Source organism: Columba livia, chromosome 1 (genome assembly GCF_036013475.1).
Source record: "Columba livia isolate bColLiv1 breed racing homer chromosome 1, bColLiv1.pat.W.v2, whole genome shotgun sequence".
In the NCBI taxonomy this organism is placed as follows: domain Eukaryota; kingdom Metazoa; phylum Chordata; class Aves; order Columbiformes; family Columbidae; genus Columba; species Columba livia.
Window position 1 is genome coordinate 56,402,607 of NC_088602.1, and position 19,714 is coordinate 56,422,320.

The 19,714-nt window shown below is 40.5% G+C and overlaps 1 protein-coding gene across 4 annotated transcripts in view; it reads left to right on the forward strand.

The window, feature by feature from the left end:
• FARP1 (FERM, ARH/RhoGEF and pleckstrin domain protein 1) overlaps positions 1 to 19,714 on the forward strand; it is a 225,339-nt gene that overhangs the window by 159,837 nt on the left and 45,788 nt on the right. For 2 of the 4 annotated variants that reach the window (XM_065057309.1, XM_065057313.1), the window contains exons 6-13: positions 521 to 618; positions 5,961 to 6,075; positions 7,200 to 7,347; positions 10,686 to 10,781; positions 11,308 to 11,471; positions 13,099 to 13,167; positions 13,876 to 13,951; positions 16,142 to 16,382. In XM_065057309.1, the coding sequence (XP_064913381.1) occupies positions 521 to 618; positions 5,961 to 6,075; positions 7,200 to 7,347; positions 10,686 to 10,781; positions 11,308 to 11,471; positions 13,099 to 13,167; positions 13,876 to 13,951; positions 16,142 to 16,382 (1,007 nt within the window). The remainder of the gene's footprint in view (positions 1 to 520; positions 619 to 5,960; positions 6,076 to 7,199; positions 7,348 to 10,685; positions 10,782 to 11,307; positions 11,472 to 13,098; positions 13,168 to 13,875; positions 13,952 to 16,141; positions 16,383 to 19,714) is intronic. The other 2 variants (XM_065057321.1, XM_065057329.1) reach the window with 1 other exon arrangement.

The following is a 19,714-nucleotide window of genomic DNA, read 5'->3' on the forward strand; positions in this document are numbered from 1 at the left end:
TAATGGGACCACACAAGTATCAGAGCTAGCTAGAATTGTTCTGTTGAGATCTTGTTCCTCATTCCTAGGTGAGTGCCAAGGTGCGAGTTTGGAGTTCTCCTTGTGTTCTATGAGAACTAACTGATAACTCTGTATCACTGGTTTATCTGGCATTTCTTCATAGTTACAAGCAGCTCCATTATCTAGTGCTGCTTGCTGTGCAGTTGCTGAGCACTTAATAGCTGTCGCATTTGCTTCCACCGTCATATCACTTCCAGATCTCATTGCTCTGGTTCAAGGAGAAGGAGGGAGAGAGAAAAAAGAGAGAGATTTTCCGTTCTGCAAAGTGTAAGACTGTAATGGCTGCAATACAGTATCTGCTATGTTTTGTTTAGCTTCTAAACTTAAGAAAATCAGATCACTTCTGTAGATTTCAAAAAGTGAGAGGAACATGTAGCCAAAAATGGAGGTGGCACTGAAATACTTTTACCTCTTTCCCTGGTGCTTTGTGTAACTCTTTTTGTTCACTTCTGTTTTGCAGGTACCTATTTGCGTTGCAAGTGAAGCAGGACCTGGCACAGGGAAGGCTAACATGTAATGATACCAGCACTGCCCTCTTAATCTCACACATAGTGCAGTGTAAGTTCCCTTTTATCTTCTTTCCAGGAGGATAAACAGGATGATGGGTTGGACATGCTTTGCTGGGTTACCTGTTAATAGCTGCCATAGGGACGGGTTTAAGCCATATGAACAATTTATTGTATTTCTGTATAATGCCATTCAAATACAGATAATTTACTCTTTCAAATAAGGAAGAGCTGCTGGACACTGGATTTGCATTTTTAAAGCTCTACATTTGATGGTCTTCCTAGGATCATTTAAAAAGTAAGATTTGCAGGCAGTGGAAAGCAGGTTGAATTCTTCTCCTCAGTTCCTGTTTTATTATACATTGTATAATGTCAGCAGAGGGTTCCAATTCCTGGAGATCTGTATGCTGTCTAGAGAATGTAGTAAATAAACATGCTTAGAATGCCAGACTAAATCACAGTCCTAAGAGGAAACCGATAGGGAAGAAAAAAAAAACAACAGATTTTAAGCTTTTTTTTTTTAGTTGCAAAGTGTCCACAATAAGACTGTGTAGTAAAATCATGCATTAACTTTGTTCATGACGTTGAAGCTTTTTTAGCTTCCAGATCACTTGAAAGGCAGTGTATGCTTTCCATTTTAAGCCTTTCAGATACTTGTCTTGAGAATAACATTAGGAAAAAACACTTAGTAGCATGTATAATGGTTGTAATAGACCATGGTTTTGAGTGGTCATTGTACAATTCAGTATTGCATATTTCCACTGAAATGCTGTTGTATGGAAATTACAGTCAAGAAAGACATTCAGAAGTTCTTTAGTGATGAACAGATAAATCTCACGATCCTTTGTCAAAGTCTGAGTGTTTGGGCAGTTTCTCATCAATTGCTGTTGGAAAGACAAATATTGCGTGGCATTTTATTTGCGATGGTTATCATTGTCTGGTGCAACTGAGGAGCAGCAGGCTGTACAAGACCCTCTGTGAAATTCCATATTCCTCATATTCCTTATGTCATTTTAAAAGTGAGTCTCTTTTAGTTTTTCCCATTATGGTGTCCAGCACACCAACTGTGGTTCCTTCCTCAGTTAAACTAGTTCTAACTTCCTTTCATCTCAGGAAAAAAAAGGCTTGATCGTTTGGGGGAAATTGAGTATCATTTATTACACTGCATTCTAGGAGGGTGAGTTTTCCTACTGCATGTCCATGCACCAAAGAAAGATGTTAGGGAGAGGATGCCTTAATGCATGTGTCTCTCTTCATTTGAAATATTACTTCATGATCATTCTCTCTTGAGTTCTTATACTTTAGGTGAATTATTTTCCCGTGATTTCTACTTGGATCCTATTTAGTATCTTACTTCTCTCTTATTGCTTAAGTTCTTCACTGAACTATCTACAGCTCTGGTGCTTGAACTGCACAGAGTTCAACTGCTATAGCTTGTTTTCGTGAAGCAACAGCATAAAAGGATGAAACACAGCGTGTCCTTTCACCTTTACAAGCTGTCCCTTTCCCTTCTCCCCACAGTCTGTCGAGGGTTTTGATTGCGGGGTGACAATAAAACCCTGGCAGATGTATTGTTAACCCCCTCTCCTCCCCACTTCCTCTTTTTTGCCCCTCCCTCTCCCCCCTTCCCACTCAGGACAGGCGATTGGGAGAGAAAGAAGGACAGAGAGAAGAGAGTTGGAAAAATTAACAATGTTTTACTAATGCTACTAATAAGAATAGAGAAAATAATACAAAATATACAAAACCAGTCTTGAAAGTCTCAGCAACTGCAGAGCCGGCAACCAAAGTCCTGGATTGGACTCTGCAGCCAACCGGAGCTGGATTCAGTCTGTCACTAGGCCTCAGTTCGCAGGGATGACTAGCAAGGTCCTCTCCTAATGTCGGCCATAAGCAGCAGGGAAAAAGGGAAAGGGAAAAAAACGAGATCCTCGTGATCTCCCGCTTTTATATGAAGTATTCACGTGAATGGGATGTTATACACAGTTGGTCAGTTTCTTGGTCACCTATTCCTCGTTGCCCCTCTCGGGAGATGTCCATCCATGCTTATCAATAAGTTTGCATTCAATTGCTTTGTTTACCAAAACATGTGTCTGGTTCTCCAGGAAAATGCAGCTAATATGAAGGCTTTAGCTGACAGGCAAATTCACTAAAAGAGAAACTTGTTTTTAACAAAACCAGGACAAACTCAAATTTAATTCAGTGTTTTTTTCAAAATTTCTCCGTTATACACCTGGCTGTTCCCCCCGACACACTCATGCAGGCTAGCAAGAAACATTCATTTCAAAGTGTAAAAAAATGGCAACTCCCCAACATTGTTCTTGTGCTGCTGAGATGCATTATAATATTGGGTTAAATAATTTTCCTGAGTGGCTGGAAATGACCATCATGCATTTGAAATCTTTCTAGTCCTTTGTCCCCTTCACTTGTGAGCTAGAAGTGCGGAGTCATTCTGAATTGAGATTTTTGGAATCAAGAAGCACTCTCCTTATGGGGAGAGTACAGTAAAATACTTTTGTACTGAAAAATTGAGTTTTTCCTTTGTGTCAGAAGGAGAGAGGTGAGAGATTCATCGTGTAGAAGTGAGACGGTATTCACAAAATCTGAACTGCAATTTTGGGCTGAGGGATGTTGTGCCTCTTGGTGCACCTGCAGTGCTGCTTCACCTCCCTGTCTCCTCACTGCAAGCTGGACTGTTTTTTGCCGTTTAGGATTTTTCCCCTCCTTTTTTGTGTAACAGTGTTAGCTAGAAACCTCTGCTAGAAGTTTGCAGCTGTCTTATATATTTATCCATCTTGTGTCTCATTAACATTTTTCAGTGAAAATTTTCCCTTTGAATAGTCTATGGCTGTATCTTACCTACGTGGCTGTCTTTTGTGTTTGCTTTCTCTCTAGCTTACTACTCAGTAGCTAAAAAAAAATTACGTATTTGTGTGCAACAAAAAGAAAATTAGGCAGCTGATAGAAGTCATGATATCAAAGTGAAAAGACTTGAGACTGCGAGGGGTTAGGTATATATGTATGTCTTATTGATGCTGTGCCTACAAGTAGTTTCCATGGGGGGATATATCATTCCAGGAGGCCCTTACACGGTGTATACAAGTTTATGTCCATGTTGTGAGATTATAGAGTGCTATTTATGTTAAATCATAAAATGACAGCAAGCACGTTTCTGTTAAATTAGTGTGTGTATATTACAGACTGAAACTTAGATTTGAAACATTCTATTAAAAAATACCTTAAAAGCATTGTAGAAAGTGTTGGAAGTGAGAGGACACTTTAATATGGCAAATGGTGCACTAAAGTGAGCGTGTGAAGTAAGAAGATGGACTGATTAAAGAAGAAGAGCTGAAATACAAAGCATTAGAGATATCAGAAGTGCTAATGCAGACAGAACACAGCATGGTGTAATGCACTTGCAAGATGAGAGGAAAGGGAGCATCAGTGGAAATCAATCTTTGGCTAGAACACATGAGAAGATTTTAAAGAAGAGTTACATGCGAGTCTGACAATATTAAAAATACAACTCTCATTCTAGAGGAAGTGCTATTAGAAAGGCATTTAAGGTGGAAAAGGAGAGCTAAGGAGAGAAAGAAAAGCCTCTTGAATACAAGGTCAAAAAGAACAAATTCAGAAGTAACTTGAAAGCCAGGAGGACAATTTTGGTTAATGAATTTCCAGTTGGCAAATGTAGAGAGCATTATAGAAATCATGTAGAAGACTCTTCTGTACTCTTGGATCTGAAGAAAGCCCTATAGAATGTGGTTTAAGTCCGTCCATGTACAAGGACATAGAGGATATGAACTGAATTTTAAAGAATCAGGGCCTGTGCTATTTGAGGTGTTGCAAACCTATGTGAGCTTATAGCTTCATTAAAGAACAGAAACTTGCCTTTCATTTGAGTTAGGGTTAAAAACGGACCCTAAAGATTTGTCATGATGGGGCGAGTAAAGCTGGAGTGAGGAAGCAGTTTCCGAGATGGGGACAGAAGGGACATTTTACAAAGGAGAATTCTCTCAAATATTCTGTAGTATTTCTGCTGTCTCAAGCCAATGACTCAGAGCAGATGGGATGAGGGAGGGGGTGGAAATGAGACAGTTTCTGTTATCAACTCTTTTCTAACTCTGGTCTCCGAAGTATAAAAAGTCATCATGTGGCTGTAGGCAATTTGAGTTGAAAGGTTATTGCTCTGTCATTCGTAGATGCTTTGGTCCTCATCTTCCCTGCCTACGCAAGGTTATTGCCCCTGCTCCACATTTGCAGGTACATCTGATCTCAGGCAAACTTTTGTCACAAATAACCCACAGTAACATAATCTAAAAGATTTCTTTTTTTGTAAACCAGTTTATTTTGGACAGAACTGGATTAAGGGATCATTTACATGGGCGGAACTGAGGTGAGGATGAGGCAAGGATCTGAGCTTGGGCCTGTGACATCCTAGGTCAAGTGTGCAATGATGTGTCTGTCTGCAGCCTGGATTTAATTTAAGGGCACCGCATTTTAACTTCGCTGACATTATTAAGGTAGCAGCCTTTGTGGTAGCTTTGTTGGTATTATTCCAGCAGGTCTGCAGGCAGAGGCTGCTATGCTGTTCAGTGAAAAAGCTAATAGCAAGATTTTCAGAGGCATTCCAAGAATAGCAGGCAGCCAGATAGTAATCTGGCACCCACACATCAATTGCCTGGACCTCCTCCCCCTCAAAAAAGAAAGGAAATCTCACTGAATGGGCTGCAAAATGGAAAGTGGGTGTGACATACTGTTGCACACACGGTATTGAATAACTGCAGCAGATGGGAGCAACTTCGAGGAGGAGGGAGACAGAATGTGTCTCAAACTGCTGCAAAATTCAAGGAAGACAAATGTTTCATAACCCCGTGAGGTGGAATATGTGCCTGAATTCAAATAAGCAAACAAAACCATCTCTCTTCACATCTTCTGCTAAAGATTACAGGCACAGGCCCAGGGAAGAAGCTGGCACTTGGCTGATTCAGGAAAAGGCACCTGAGCATCAGCAGGTGTGACAGAGAGATGGATGAGTTCTGTTGGATCGGTGCTGTCCTTTCTGTCACCCTCCACTTATCCCACACACAAGTCAAGGCAGCACCATGATAGCATCATTTGTTCAGTTGACATCCAACAGCTACTTACTTGGTTGTGGTGGATGGGAGGAATCCTTGGGCTTCTTCTCATGCATCAAGTACTAACACAGAGGAGAAGGGAGGAATGTGTGGAAGATAACATAGTGAGAATCTGAATTGTGAATCCATGACACAGCTTGCAACCAATTATGTTTGCTTCCCTGCTCTCTTCCCAGCTGTCTGTACCTTTTGGATTGCCTGAATAATTCAGATTTAATACAAGATTTTAACAGACTTTTCTTGAAATTCTCCATAGCTGAGATTGGGGATTTTGATGAAACCATAGATCGTGAACACTTAGCCGAGAACAAGTATATACCTCAGCAAGAAGCACTAGAAGACAAAATCATGGAATTCCACCGTAGTCACATGTAAGACTTTTTTCTTGTTATTGGACTTCTTTTCCGTTAGTGCTGTTCTAACTGTAAATATATGCTGCATTATATGCACAAAAGACATCTGGACCTCTGAGTTTCTCAAAGGTCTCTTCTCCAAAATGTTCAAGCTTATGAATTTCCAGAAAGTTACTCCTGCCTTTCTCCCCTCATCATAACAAGAGGATTAAAGAGCAATTGATTTTGATATTAATTCAAGCATACCATTATTTTACAGTCTATTTCATACAAAATGCTTCACTGCTGATTTTGTGCATGCAGGTATGATTGCAGATGATGAATGATCAGTCAGGCACTTCTGATAGCAGTCTTTTATTTCAAAGACATTGAATGTTGCTTTTTCACCTTTCTGTGCTATATTTAGAGATGGGTGAAGAAGGGGTTTAATGATAGTTTTAGGAAAGGCACAAATTGCTTGCAGGATTAAGGATTTGGAGGGAATAGGATTCAAGTATCCTAAGGCCTGGAGAAAAGACTAGTAGTAAGAAGATGGTTAAAAGAATTACAAATAAGGCATGGAAAGGTATTTTTTGCTGTCAAGAACACTTCAAGACCTGAACAGTTTCATTTTGAGATACATTGAATTAGCTATGAGTGGTAGAGAGTTTCATAGCAGTAATAGTAAAAACTTTTGTGTAATTTTGTCTTGATTAATTTAGCATTGGGGGTTCCCAACCTTTATATTACATTTTTCTTACGTTTTACTGCATTTTGGTATTGCAATGAACAACATCCTTACACATTTCTATTTATTATTTTTTTTTTAGGACTACAGCATGTCTTTTCCAATAGCAGGTGTAAAGGTAGTGAATTCTGCTAAAGCTAATGGTTCAAAACCTGGCAGTATTAAGTGTCTCAGAATTGGAGTAATCAATATTTCTAATAGACCATAAAATCTGTTGCTTCTTTGGCTTCCATTTAGAATAAGATAAAGTAGTTCTAGCTGATGTAAGTCTGGGGACATGGAAAAGCCATACAGATATTACACATTTGACAGGTTTCACTCTCTGATGAAATGTTTCTTTGTTCTCTGGAGGACTTGTTGATCTCTATTAAAAGGTGTGAAGAATTTGTGTGTCTTCTCTGTTTTCTTCTTCAAGGGGACAGACACCAGCAGAGTCAGACTTCCAGCTTTTGGAGATTGCCCGTCGGCTGGAGATGTATGGAATACGCTTGCATCCAGCCAAGGACAGGGAAGGGACAAAAATCAACCTGGCTGTTGCCAACACAGGCATTCTGGTGTTTCAGGTTAGAGCTACTCAGGACATGACTTTTTATGTTATAAAGCAGAGAGATTTCTTACAGCGAGAAGAATTCAGGACAATCAGCCATGTCTGAAAGAACTTGGTTGGGAAAATTCAGAACTTCCAAATATTTTCTAACAACAACCTTAAACCTTTTATAAGCTGCATTAGGTCCTTCACTTCCAGGAACTCTTACCTTGTTTGCATGAACAGGGTAGAACTCCATCTGCAGCCACAATGTGCTGTTCAGGATGCAAACTGACCCACAGCTCACAATTTGCAAGTTGGTCATGCTGACACCTCCTACATACAGGAGCAGGTAGATCTTGCAGGCATGGTGCATACAAAATGGTTTTGAAGCAGGGACAAAACAACAAACATCTGGAGTACATGGAGAAGGATGTAGATAGGGAATGTCAGCTCTCCATAGTGTTACTTTGTCAGAGTTTTTACTATTTTCTTCACCAGCCATGACCATTCTACCTTTGCTGAATCCATGAATCTTACATCTTTCCCTAAAAGATCCAAAGTATTTTCCGTAGATTTCTTATGTCTTCTACCCCACTCAGCTTAATAAATGTTCATGAAGCATCATTAGTAAATTTATCAAATTCTTGTTTTGCAATTTCCCTTGAGTAGATAACAAATTGGGCTTTTACAGTTGTGAAGATAGAGGTAGTCAGCTGGTGTGAACTGCTTTCACTTCAGATGAACTTAGGTCTGCTAGCATCCAAAATGTGACTTACCTCACTCTGTGTTAGTAAGTAAACTGTTCCTTAAAATGTCAATTTTTATAATTGTCAAGAAAGACAGTTCATTTTAACTGTTTGATTATAGTTCAAATACTAGTGTTTCCAACCTTATAAAGTACTTTGAGTCCTTTTATAAAGAAAAACAACAGCATCAAACAAAGCCAGAAATATGTCTGACCCAAATGCTCTGAGTTCTAAATTTAAAAAAAGAATCCCAATCAACTAAATGGGTTGCTAGTAAAACCCCAAAACTGAAGCATAGGTTGAAGCATGAGAGCACCAGGGTGTTGTTAGAAATGCACATAACTCAAATAATTGTATGTTCAAACCTTTCCCCTCTTCCCCCATGATATTTCATCAGGTGAATTAATTAATTGCAAAGCTTTATAAATTGAGACTGTCTCACAGCTGGAATTTTGTGTCCACACAAAACAGCAGAGACATCACCAAGTCCCAGCAGACAGGTGGGATCCTTCTGTAAAGATGTAGCTGCAGGTTGAAGGCCCAAGGTCTGATTTATAAACGTCTAAAACTAAGTCACCTCTTCTTGTCCTGCTGTGTTTGGGACTTTCAAAACAGGCTTTTTTGGGGAAAACTTTTCAGAAAAGCTTGGAAATTTTGCTGGATCAGGCTCTAATCCTCTGGGGTCTGCCCAGCAATTGGCGTTTGGCAGTTGGCTTAGGGCTTCCTTCAAGCACTTCATAGGGCAAGGACCTTAAGTTGATCTTTTTTGGTTTGAGTATAACTGGTAGATACTGAAATATGACGACCTCATTAGAATGACCTCAAGGAAAATAAAAGTTCACTCACAAATGGCATAAGCAATAGTCAGACTTATTTTAAAGCCTGCCGTTTATTTAGACGTCAGTGTCAGCGCTGCTGAATATTCTAGGAGAGATTAATTATGTAATTCTTCGACAGCAGGTTGACTTAGCAGATATATTCACACTGTCATTACTCCTACGTCCGTCTGGTAACTGTGCCCAAATCAGTGTGGGTTTCTGCACTTAGCAATCCTGTAGTAGCTCTGAAACTTCTGTGCTGTAGGCATGTTTGTATTGAAGTCTTTACTAAACAAACTACTATAATTAATATTTTAAAATAATACCTCCAATACCTTCTAACATAGATTAAGAGTGAGACTTCTAGAGAGTAGGAGTTAATGATGTAGTGGCTGGGAATTGTAGTGTTCTGAAGATAATTTCTCTCAGGTTTCCTGTCTCCTTGTGGTTTTTAATAGCTTTTGTGGAGAAATGCATTTTGTGAGTCTTCAGAGACAAGCAATTTGTTTAGGTTCATTTAACTTCTGTTGCTCCCTATGGAAGGTCAAAAAGCTCACAGTGTTTTGCACTTCCAATACAAAACTTTCAGTCGCTGGGTTTTTTTTCCTTCCATTTAAGTGATATTTGAAGGGGTGTTTATTTTGCCCTGTAGACAGACAAAGAGGAAAGAAATCTACCCATCAAAGTGAGGTGGCCATGTTAGGTATCTGGATTCTCTGTAGCTAGTAGAAAGAGAAGGATGTGGATGTTCCTCTGGGGGGTGGCTTAGCCCACTGAAAATCAGAGTCTGCATAGTGGAACAAAATAACACCATCTGGGCAAAAGCTGGGCCACCCTCTTTTGTGCAGGGATACTGGGTCAGATACTTTCACATTGACTCAATATGCCTAGTTCTATAAATATGCAAGAGTTTAACCATGGAATAGTTTGAGTTGGAAGACATCTTCAAAGGTCATCTAGTCCCACCCCCTGCAATGAGCAGGGACATCTTCAACTAGATCAGGTTGCTCAGAGCCCCATCCAGGCTGGACCTGAATGTCTCCAGGGATGAGGCATCTACCACCTCTCTGGGCAACCTGGGCCAGTGTTTCACCAACCTCATAATGAAAAAATTTCTTCCTCATGTCTAGCCTGAATCTCTTTTAGTTTAAAACCATTACCCCTTGGCATATCACAACAGGCCCTGCTAAAATGTCTGTCCCCATCTTTCTCACAGGCCCCTTTTTTAGTACTGAAAGGCCACAATAAGGTCTCCTTGAAGACTTCTCCAGGTTGAAAAAACCCAACTCTCTCAGCCTGTCCTCACAGCAGAGCTGTTCCAGCCCTCTGGTCATTTCTGTGGCCTCCTCTGGCCCCTCTCCAACAGGTCCATGTCTTTCCTGTACTGAGGGCTCCAGAGCTGGACACAGGACTCCAGGTGGGGTCTCACCAGAGCGGAGCAGAGGGGCAGAATCACCTCCCTTGACCTGCTGGCCACGCTGCTTTTGATGCAGCCCAGGATACAACTGGCCTTCTGGGCTGCAAGTGCACATTGCTGGCTCATGTCCAGTCTCTCATCCACCAGTACCCCCAAGTCCTTCTCCGCAGAGCTGCTCTGAATCCCTTCATCCCCCAGCCTGTATTGGTACCTGAGGGGTACACACTTTCAATCACATCACATTTGCATTATCAGAGGATGAATGTTAAGAAATATCATAATTTCAAATGAAATTAGTAGATGATTCATTTATGTCAAGCTTTCTGTAGTGGTTTAGATTTCTCCATTTAGATCTGGAATGCTTAAACTCTGATGGCTTTGTTCTCTGTAGGGTCACACCAAGATCAATGCCTTCAACTGGGCTAAGGTTCGAAAGCTGAGCTTCAAGAGGAAACGTTTTCTTATCAAACTACGGCCTGATGTGAATGTAAGTCTTTGTCAGGAATTGATGGAGTTGACCAAAGTTTATTTGGTAAATTTTTACTCACAGATTAAACGTATTTTAATCACGTCAAGAAGATTTTTAAAATTAATTGCATATGTTCACAGTTAGTGTGTTACTGCACACATCAATCAACCTGACATCTTGGATGAGCAATCCTAGCAAAGGAGATGAAAACTCATTGTCACAGAATCTTATTCTGGCTGCCACTCTGATACTGTTTCAGGGGCTCTTAAGTTATAGTATGTAAACCACCTCTTCATGGGCTAATGTTAATACCACTGCTTTATCTCTATCCTATTTATCAAGCAAAGGAAGTTCGAGCAATAGCTCTGATACTGCCAGGCAGATCAGTGATATCTCAAAGTGGGAAGTTTAGGGCCTGTTAAGCCTGAAAGCCAGTGAGTTGGGAAAATATTTTTTTTTTCAGCATAGCACCTGCTTTGTCAGTGCCTCTCTGTAATGTGTATTGCTTGCTTGCTTACATTGCAAATGCTATCTTAATTTTCAGAGTTCGTTCCAGGACACCCTGGAATTCCTTATGGCCAGTAGAGATTTTTGCAAGTCCTTCTGGAAGATCTGTGTGGAGCATCATGCCTTTTTCAGGCTTTTTGAGGAACCGAAACCAAAGCCTAAACCTGTTCTTTTTTCTAGAGGTTCATCATTTAGATTCAGGTAAGACTTGCTTTCTTTTTTCCATCTTTGTTGCCTCCCCATTTGAAAATCACATCCATAATGATGTAGGATTAAACCTAGTTTAAGTTTCAGCCTCTCTCTTTGATATTGCAGTTTGCCTCTTTATATTTTCTATTACATCTTCTCGGCCGGAGCAGTGTAAGGAAAAAGCCTGCATTCGTTTTGTAGTAGCTGTTGCAAAGTAGCTTGCTGGAGATAAGATATAAAGGGCGTAGGTTGCAGCTGGTTTCACATAAGAAAACTCACCTGTGTCCTAAGCAACACTAGCTAGCAACTTTTTAGTACTCTCTAGATCCTGTGCTTCTAGGATGGGATCTTTCCTATGTATCAGAATGGAGATTTGTATTTTTGTTACATGTTCTTGTGGTAAACCTATTGCTTATGCAGTTAAAAGCAATGTCTTGTCTTTATACTGAGACCTTTAAGCTTGCAAAGGTTTTATGTGAGACAACCACCTACACTAAGGCCTAGTCTATCCATGATATTTTTAGAGCTGTAGGAGGGTTTTTAATAGTTATTTTTTTCATTGTAGATATTGTATAGTGTATGTGGGGAGGGAGGGGGAAATCCTTTTGTTCATACAGTTTGTTTTGTTTGTGGAGCTGATATAAGCTGCACAGCCAGAAACTCTCTTTGCTGAGATAAACTGTACACTCCAGTTGCCTTGCACAAGAACATAGTAGATATGGCCATTCTCCCTCCCCACTTTGTTTCCTGCCTACAAAGTAAATTAAACCTGTGTTAGGCTAAGCAAGTTATAATTGTTAAGTTTTTGCCTGAGTAAATAGAAGGTTGTAGGTGCATCCAGTTTACCTCCTGGTTTGGAGAGCAGGCTTTGGTTACCTCCTCCACTCACTGTGGTCTGTGCTCTGTCCATTCAGTAACTTTTTCCAGGTCTTGTGGTAATTCAGTTAGTTTAAAGCCTGTAATGAATAGGAAGGATTTGGATCTCTGCTAAACATTCTTGAGGTGTGGGTTTACTTCACTGCTCTTGGTTCCCTTTGGAGTTTATGTATTTGCACAACAGGAAGTGCTGGGCTTTCTCACTACTTTTCCATGGCCTGTAGCAGAAGGGGAGAGAGTTATTTCCAGCCTAAAACTTTGCAGAAAATGTATGTATGTTTAGTCAATGTGTTTCACATTAGCAACTGAGTCAAGAAATGCATTTCAGTGGTTTTCATCTTGGTTCTAGGGCTTACTGATAGCAGGTAAGGCTGGTATTTGACTCTCAAAAGGATTCAGGAATGTTCTTTGTTCATAAGAGGCAAACTTAATGCTTGGGTAACTTTGTATTGTGGTGACTTCCCAGTAATGATCCTAGAAAAGGCACACAACTGAATGTAAGAAGTTCTGAAATGGCATCAAAAAGTAGCTCCATAGCAAAAAAAAGAGGTGAGTAACAGGCAAAATTATAAAAACCTGTGTGTATCTGACCAGGTCCACTTACGATCTTACATGAGTTTCTGCTGATAGTGACAAACACCTTTCTCATTGCTGTAACTTCATATGCAGGCCATATACATGTTTGTGATGGCTAGGTGATATATTGTATTAAACATGGCAAATTCAGCATCTGATTGATATTTTAATTGTGGTTTTCTTCCAGTGGTCGGACTCAAAAGCAAGTTCTTGACTATGTTAAAGAAGGAGGGCACAAAAAAGTGCAGTTTGAAAGGTGAGAGGAAGTAAATAAATGTTTTAATCAAAGAAAAGTTGTGAAGTCCATTTAGTTATATTCCTAAGATCTTGGCACTAGTCCAAGTGAAAAATTCCTTCTTTGCTGGTTTGATAGTTCATCACTTGTGTAATACCCCCTTGGTCCTGAATGTTTTCTCAGAAGTTGACAGTTTACTTAAAATCTATAGTCTTCAATCATTTTTTTTCAGCAGTGAGTGTTCCTCCCATATTGATTTGCACCTTTTTTTGGTGGGATGTGGTTAATGTGTGTGAACAAACTTATTCACTTCAGAATAAAACTGAAAGTAACAGGAATAGGTTTAGCCAACCTCAAGGTAGAGGTCTCCAGGGAAAGCTTCCAGCTTGCTAGAGCTGGTTATGTCTGAACTTATCTTGCTTTTGGTGAGCTGAAAGTAGTGGCCAAAATGTCACGGACACTGTGGCAGCAGTTCATTGGTTATGACTCATGTTCTGGTGATAGAACATTTTTGCTTCAGTGCCTCTCCCTTTTCTTACAATGGTATGGTTTGCAATGTGTAGCACATATAAATTTTACAGAAAGGAGGAATGTTAATCTGTTTTGTAGCAAACTTTTATGAAAGCTGCTATTCAAAGGTTTTGTTTTAAAGGAAGCATGTCTTTTCATCCTGCTCGTAGAAAAAAAAAATGAAATGGCTTCTTACTGTGATTTTCCTTTTATCTCCAGGAAACACAGCAAGATTCATTCCATCAGAAGTGTGGCTGCGCAGCCTTCAGAACAGCATGCAGAGGTGCCAAAACAAGTCAGTGATGTTGGTGAAACTCTGGATCATGCCTTTTAAACACTTCTTACATTTCTCTCCACTGACTGCTGTTTTGAAATTCTAGAAGCATAGTTTCCTGCTCACTTTCCATTTAACTGGGAGCCCTGGGTATCATAAGTTTTAGGTTTTGCAAGTGGAACAGGTTCATTTCCACTGTGGAACAGAGTTGCTTCCAGACAACCAGGCAAATATAAATAGTGAGCTTGTCTGAGTTGTACTAATGACCATCTGAAAAACTGCAATCCACAGTGTTACTGCTGGGGTCCTAGGTTGTAGCTGGTTATTGCATCTGGGAAAAGTTGTATTCTTTTCCTTCACTGGGTAGTCTTGGTTGCCCATGCCAAGTTGTTTTGTTGTGTTAACCACAGAGAAGAAGAATTATTTCCTCAGAAAAATAACATCTCTGTACTTTTCAGCCATTGTCTCTGGTAGATACCTAATTTATTTGTCTTATGTTAATAGCTGTTATGTTTTAGGAGTTTGCAAATCCAATAGCAGCAAGGTTGCAGCAGCTGCATTTTCCCAGGTCCAGCTAGTAGTAAGGCTGAGCATGTATTCACTATAGGCAGCTGCATAGATGCACATATACTATATATATATATACCCATACACAGCCAGCTGGCTAGCCAGGTAAACACAAACAGAAAGCAGCACTCCCACAAAATGCAAACAGTGCCAGTGGTCTCACCCTGTTTCATTCTTTGGCTGATCAGAATGAAAGTTCATTAGTGGAAAATATGTGTCTGTGTATATATATATACGATATGGATCCCTCTTGCAACTGGTCTTAGAAACTCAGTCCATCCAGTGGTGGGCCCCTGGATCCCCAAGTCTCCCGTTGGCTGGCACCTGGACATACAAGCCCCCAGGTCTCACAGCCACTCACTCCAGTTGGTAGTACTCAAACCTACACACACATGTTGAAGTTTCCTCCAGTAATAAATCTTAGACACCCAGTCTAACCCCGTAACTGACAGCTGTGTCCCCTGGTTCCCAGTTACCTCACTCACACACACACACATGCAGAGGTGTCTCTCCAATAGCTGGTCCAGATGTATGGCATTACCAGTAATTGACCCCCAGGCCCCATCATCTTACCAGTGTCTGGCCTGACTTATGGCTGCTCCAGTACTTGCAACCCAGCTCAACCTACTCACAGACTAGTCCAGTTTAATGTTTTCTAGCAGCTGCACATACTGACCTCCCCACCCAATCAATATGCACATACTCTGGTGTCTCCAGTTGCTGGCATCCCAGATACATACAGACCAAGGTGATGGCTCTACTGGGACAGCCCCAGAGGAACTGGGTCTAGATTATTTGACTAGATCATTTGGGTTCCTCCACCTGCCAGTGTTTTCTGTGCTCATCTGTGTTTGTGGAGGTGAACCTTTAATGACATAACCTCACATAAAGCTAAATGGCAGGAGCAAGCTATTAGGTTAGTGTATTTAAGAAAGCTACCGCACCTTCACCTTCCTCACATTGCATCCTTTCGATATTTCAGGCCCTCTCATTCCTACAAATCCAAGAACCTCAGAAAATTCTCCTGCAAACGCAGCCCCTATCAAATATCTTTTAGCAATTTAATATTGCTAAGACAAGCTCAGGCAGATGGAGCATGGCTACTGGGCAGATGTGACATATTTTTGTGTGCAGAAAAGCCAGCTCAGGAATTAGTGGCAGGTATGCTCCAGGGATTGAATGTGGAGTGTTCAAAAGCCCACAGATGGCTTTTTTAGTGTATGTAAGTAGGCTGTGCAAAATTTGTCTTACGCATTTATCTTTTTTGTCCCTCCAGCTTCTCAGAGGAATGCAAACAGGTTGATGTTCATAGTGTTGATGGATGCCTCAGGGCATTGAAACACCTCAAACACTATACCCCTTTTTACCTATCACTGCATTCTGTCTGCCTGTCTTCCCTTGCTTAGCTTATGTACTTTTCCGTTCTTAAGATCAGAGACCTTTCTTTTTTTGTTTTTGTTTTTTTTTTCTAATTAATTTTGAAGCTTGGGTTACCCCTTCTGCTTTCCTATGTTGCTGAAAGATGCAGTGCAAAATTCTGGTGCGTAATTACACATAGCCTTTTCTCTCTGGTTCCCTTCCCTCCCAAACCTCTTCCCTCCCATCCCTCCGTCCCCCTTTGTCTTCCCTCTTTTATCTTTCCAGAGTTCAACCTTTGCCTATGGGGATGACAATGATGCTGCAGCAGTTCAGAGCTGCCGGCAAGGGAAGGAATTGAAGGCTTCAGCAGAAGATACTGGACAGCACAAGAGCCCTTCCTTGAAGAAGAGCCCAAAGGAAGGCAGAAAGGTGGATGGAGCAGTGGTGTCAACAGTGGAGGAAGAGGAGGAGGTGGCTAAGGACAGGATGCAGCAGAACAGACCTCAGTCACAGCAACCAAGCACAGGTCCAGCTTCCAGGGCTGCTCATGGCAGCAGCACCTCCATTCCTTTCATTGACTGCAGTGATGTAGATAGCGAGTATGATCTCCTCAGAGGACAAATAACCCAGTCATATTCCCAAACAAATGACAATTATGAGGGTGATTTGACCAGTGGTGCCTATATTCACTATAGAGATGAAAATCGCAATAGAACTAGGTACAGGGATTCCTCAGCCTCTATAAAGTCTTCGCAGTATCTCTCTGAAGAGTACCTTGATGATAACTCAGCTAATGTCTCCTTCTACGCTGGAGGAAGCCCCAGGATGCCAAGACACAGCTCACTGGTTGATGAAATGTTTAGAGGGCCAGGGAGCCGTAGTCCACTGGCCACTCCGTTGCCTCCCAGTAGCAAAGGGTCAAGCCCTAACATGAGTCTGAGTAGAACTGGTTCTCAGGGTTATGTCTCAGAAAATGGGCATGAGTGCCGGGTGAGGACTGAGGAGGAGGACAGCCATGCCAGTAGCTGCCACGGGTATGGCAGATATTCTCCAGGTTCTCAACGGCCTCATGTGCAGAAAGTCCCATATCTCTGCAATAAATCAGTTACAGATCCGTTTATCCTGAGCCAGATATCCTCAACCCCTGGGCAGGAGTGTAGATCAGAGAGGTATTGTAAAGGAGGCGAGGTGGCTAAGATGTCTTCTCCAGAAGGCAAAATAGTGGCCAATGGTATGCCAGCTGGGACACAGTCAAAGCAGAGCCCGCTCATGCAGTCGCTGCGTGCCGGTGGCGTGATGGATCATGTGGCTGCAATGCAGATGATGGAGGGCTCCACCAGCAGTGGGACAGAATCTAGCGATTCTGACTCAGAAATCATTAACCCCTTCACTCACCCCCTGGTGTTTGGAAATCCCATTGTACTGAGCTCCTCTCCCATGCCTAGAAATAAGTACTCCTTTGGGAGCCTTCAGCTTGAGGAGGAGGTAGAGGAGGATGTGTCTGTTGGCCTCAGTGATGAAGATGGTGTGCAGGTCTTCAGCTGCTAGGGACTGGGGCATATGAGACCAGTGGATACTGTGGTTGCTCATAAGAGTGATTGCATCTTGTGAGGCTTGTGAAGAGGGGCTGGTAAGAATTTCAGCTTATGAGCTATTTCAAATGTTATTATTGTACTGACCAGCCAGAGGGAAGGGATGCTAGAAATACAATAATAAGGGTAAGTCTCAGTGCAGCTTAACAGGAATGCATCTCCTCCAAAATGCAGGAGGAGAAGAAAATTATTACTGATTTAGGTACCTTTGTAAGACTTTATACACTCACCTGTTCTTTGTATGAAGTCGTATTTTAGGTATATATTGTAGCTTCTTTGACATTGAGTGATCATTTTGACAAAACAAACAAAAATGAAATTAAGTAGGTACGTTGTTCTCTTTTGTATGTCTATTGCAATTTGCTTTCTCTCCTGTATAAGGAGAGCAACTTATGAGTGCCTCAGCAAAGTTAGGGGGAAAAATTAAACTTACAGCCAAATGCAGGCAGCTTGATATTCAAGACCGAGACTTGTTGAAATCTTGAAATATGCTGGAAAACCTCTCAATAGAGAGAATCTATTTGGTCTACTCAGCTTCATAACTCATTTTATAATCTTAACTGATGAACTGAGGGTACAAATTAGGTATGTGTACAGGAACAATTACACACTATTGGCTTTTTCTTCACTGGGTTCAACAGGCTGATTTGGTAACGGAAATTTTGAAACTCTAAACTCTTCATTGGGCAAGAAAGAGAACAAGATGAAAAATGTAATTCAAGTCAAAAAGACCTTAGATTGAAACAGCCCTAATGAAGAGTGGTATGGGTATTATTTGCAAGGCAATCCTTTCTATCCTTTATCAGTGTGGTATAAAGATCAATTGCAAGAGATTTTTTTCCCCTTATTCTTTCAGTGGAATTATTCACAGAGACATCAAAGTTCCGTTGTGGATGATTTATGGTGGGGAGTTTGGAGATGGTGGCTGTTTGATTTTATTTTTTGTTTTGATCATGAGAAATCTTTATCTGTACAGGGTCCAATTAGTCTGTCATAGGCTATTTTTTTTAAGAGTGCCACCTCATAAATTTTTCATCCTTTGACACAAGAGAATAATGGGACTAACTGTGGTCCAGGCTGATTGTCTTCTGTACTGTAAATAAAGTAGCAAAATTTTGATACATGTGCAGGACAGAGAGACTAATTCTTTGTAAACTTCCTTTTCACAGGCTAAAAGTATTGGGAATTAAGGCTCTATACTAATAAAATCTGATTCTAGTTTGTCCAAGTTAATTAAGAAAATCCAGATGAAATGTCTCCTGTATGGAAAATGTCTTGCAGTTATTAGAGCTGGGAGACAGTATATGCTTTTTAACACTGGCCTTAATTTTCACTTTTATATATTTTTCTTGTGGGGGAAGGGAAATAAATTTGAGAATTTTAAGTGATGAACAACAGCATTGGCTGAACTGCAGGTCACTTGCAGTGATCTGCATGATGCAGTACATGCATGCAGCAGTGATGAGTCCACCCACATAAGTAATAATGAACAAGTTACAGGACTTTGTAAATCTAGGCAATGTAAAATTTTCAAGATGTTTTTTACAAAAATAAAAAACAAAAAGTCTTTTTAATTTTTGTAATGCTTTGGTCTATGCACATTTTAACAGAGTTTAATCTGAGTGAAGGATATTTTAAAAGATATCTACAGTAGTTAGGCACGTCTTGTTATTTTGTATTTACTTTTTTGCAGTAAATATATCTTTGTGTAAATGTAAGTTTTAGCCTGCTCATCCCCTTTAGTGTGTTGTTTTTCTTAAAGATTAGATACCTCATTTTTGAACAGGAAGGATTTAAAGCATCTCTTTAGACATTAAAGCATCTCTTTAGTGATATTTTAATGACAAGGAATGTTCTTGTTTGTTCCTGTAGTTTAAAGCATGAATCTAGAAACAGCAAGGTTGGTAATTAGGGAAAAGCTTGCTTGTATATTGTGCTGAAAGAAGATGGTTTATGTTTTGGATTTAGAATAGCTGTAAAATAATTGCCTTGAACTTCTCAGTATTTAAGATGACATATAGGTAGTTGAAACCTGAGTTAGTGGATAGTGTTGAGTGTGGGGAGTGGGTGCACGAGTCACCTTTTGAATTTTTTTGCTCCCTGTGCGGCAAAAGTACCTGTAGTTATATTATACAGTAAAGTAATAGCAATCTGAATAGATTAATTAATTGCTTTGTTAGCCAGTAAAATTAGAGTACAAGTAATGGATATTTAACAAAAGGATTTGCAGTCATTTCTGCTACTTAAGAGAAATGGATAGATGTCA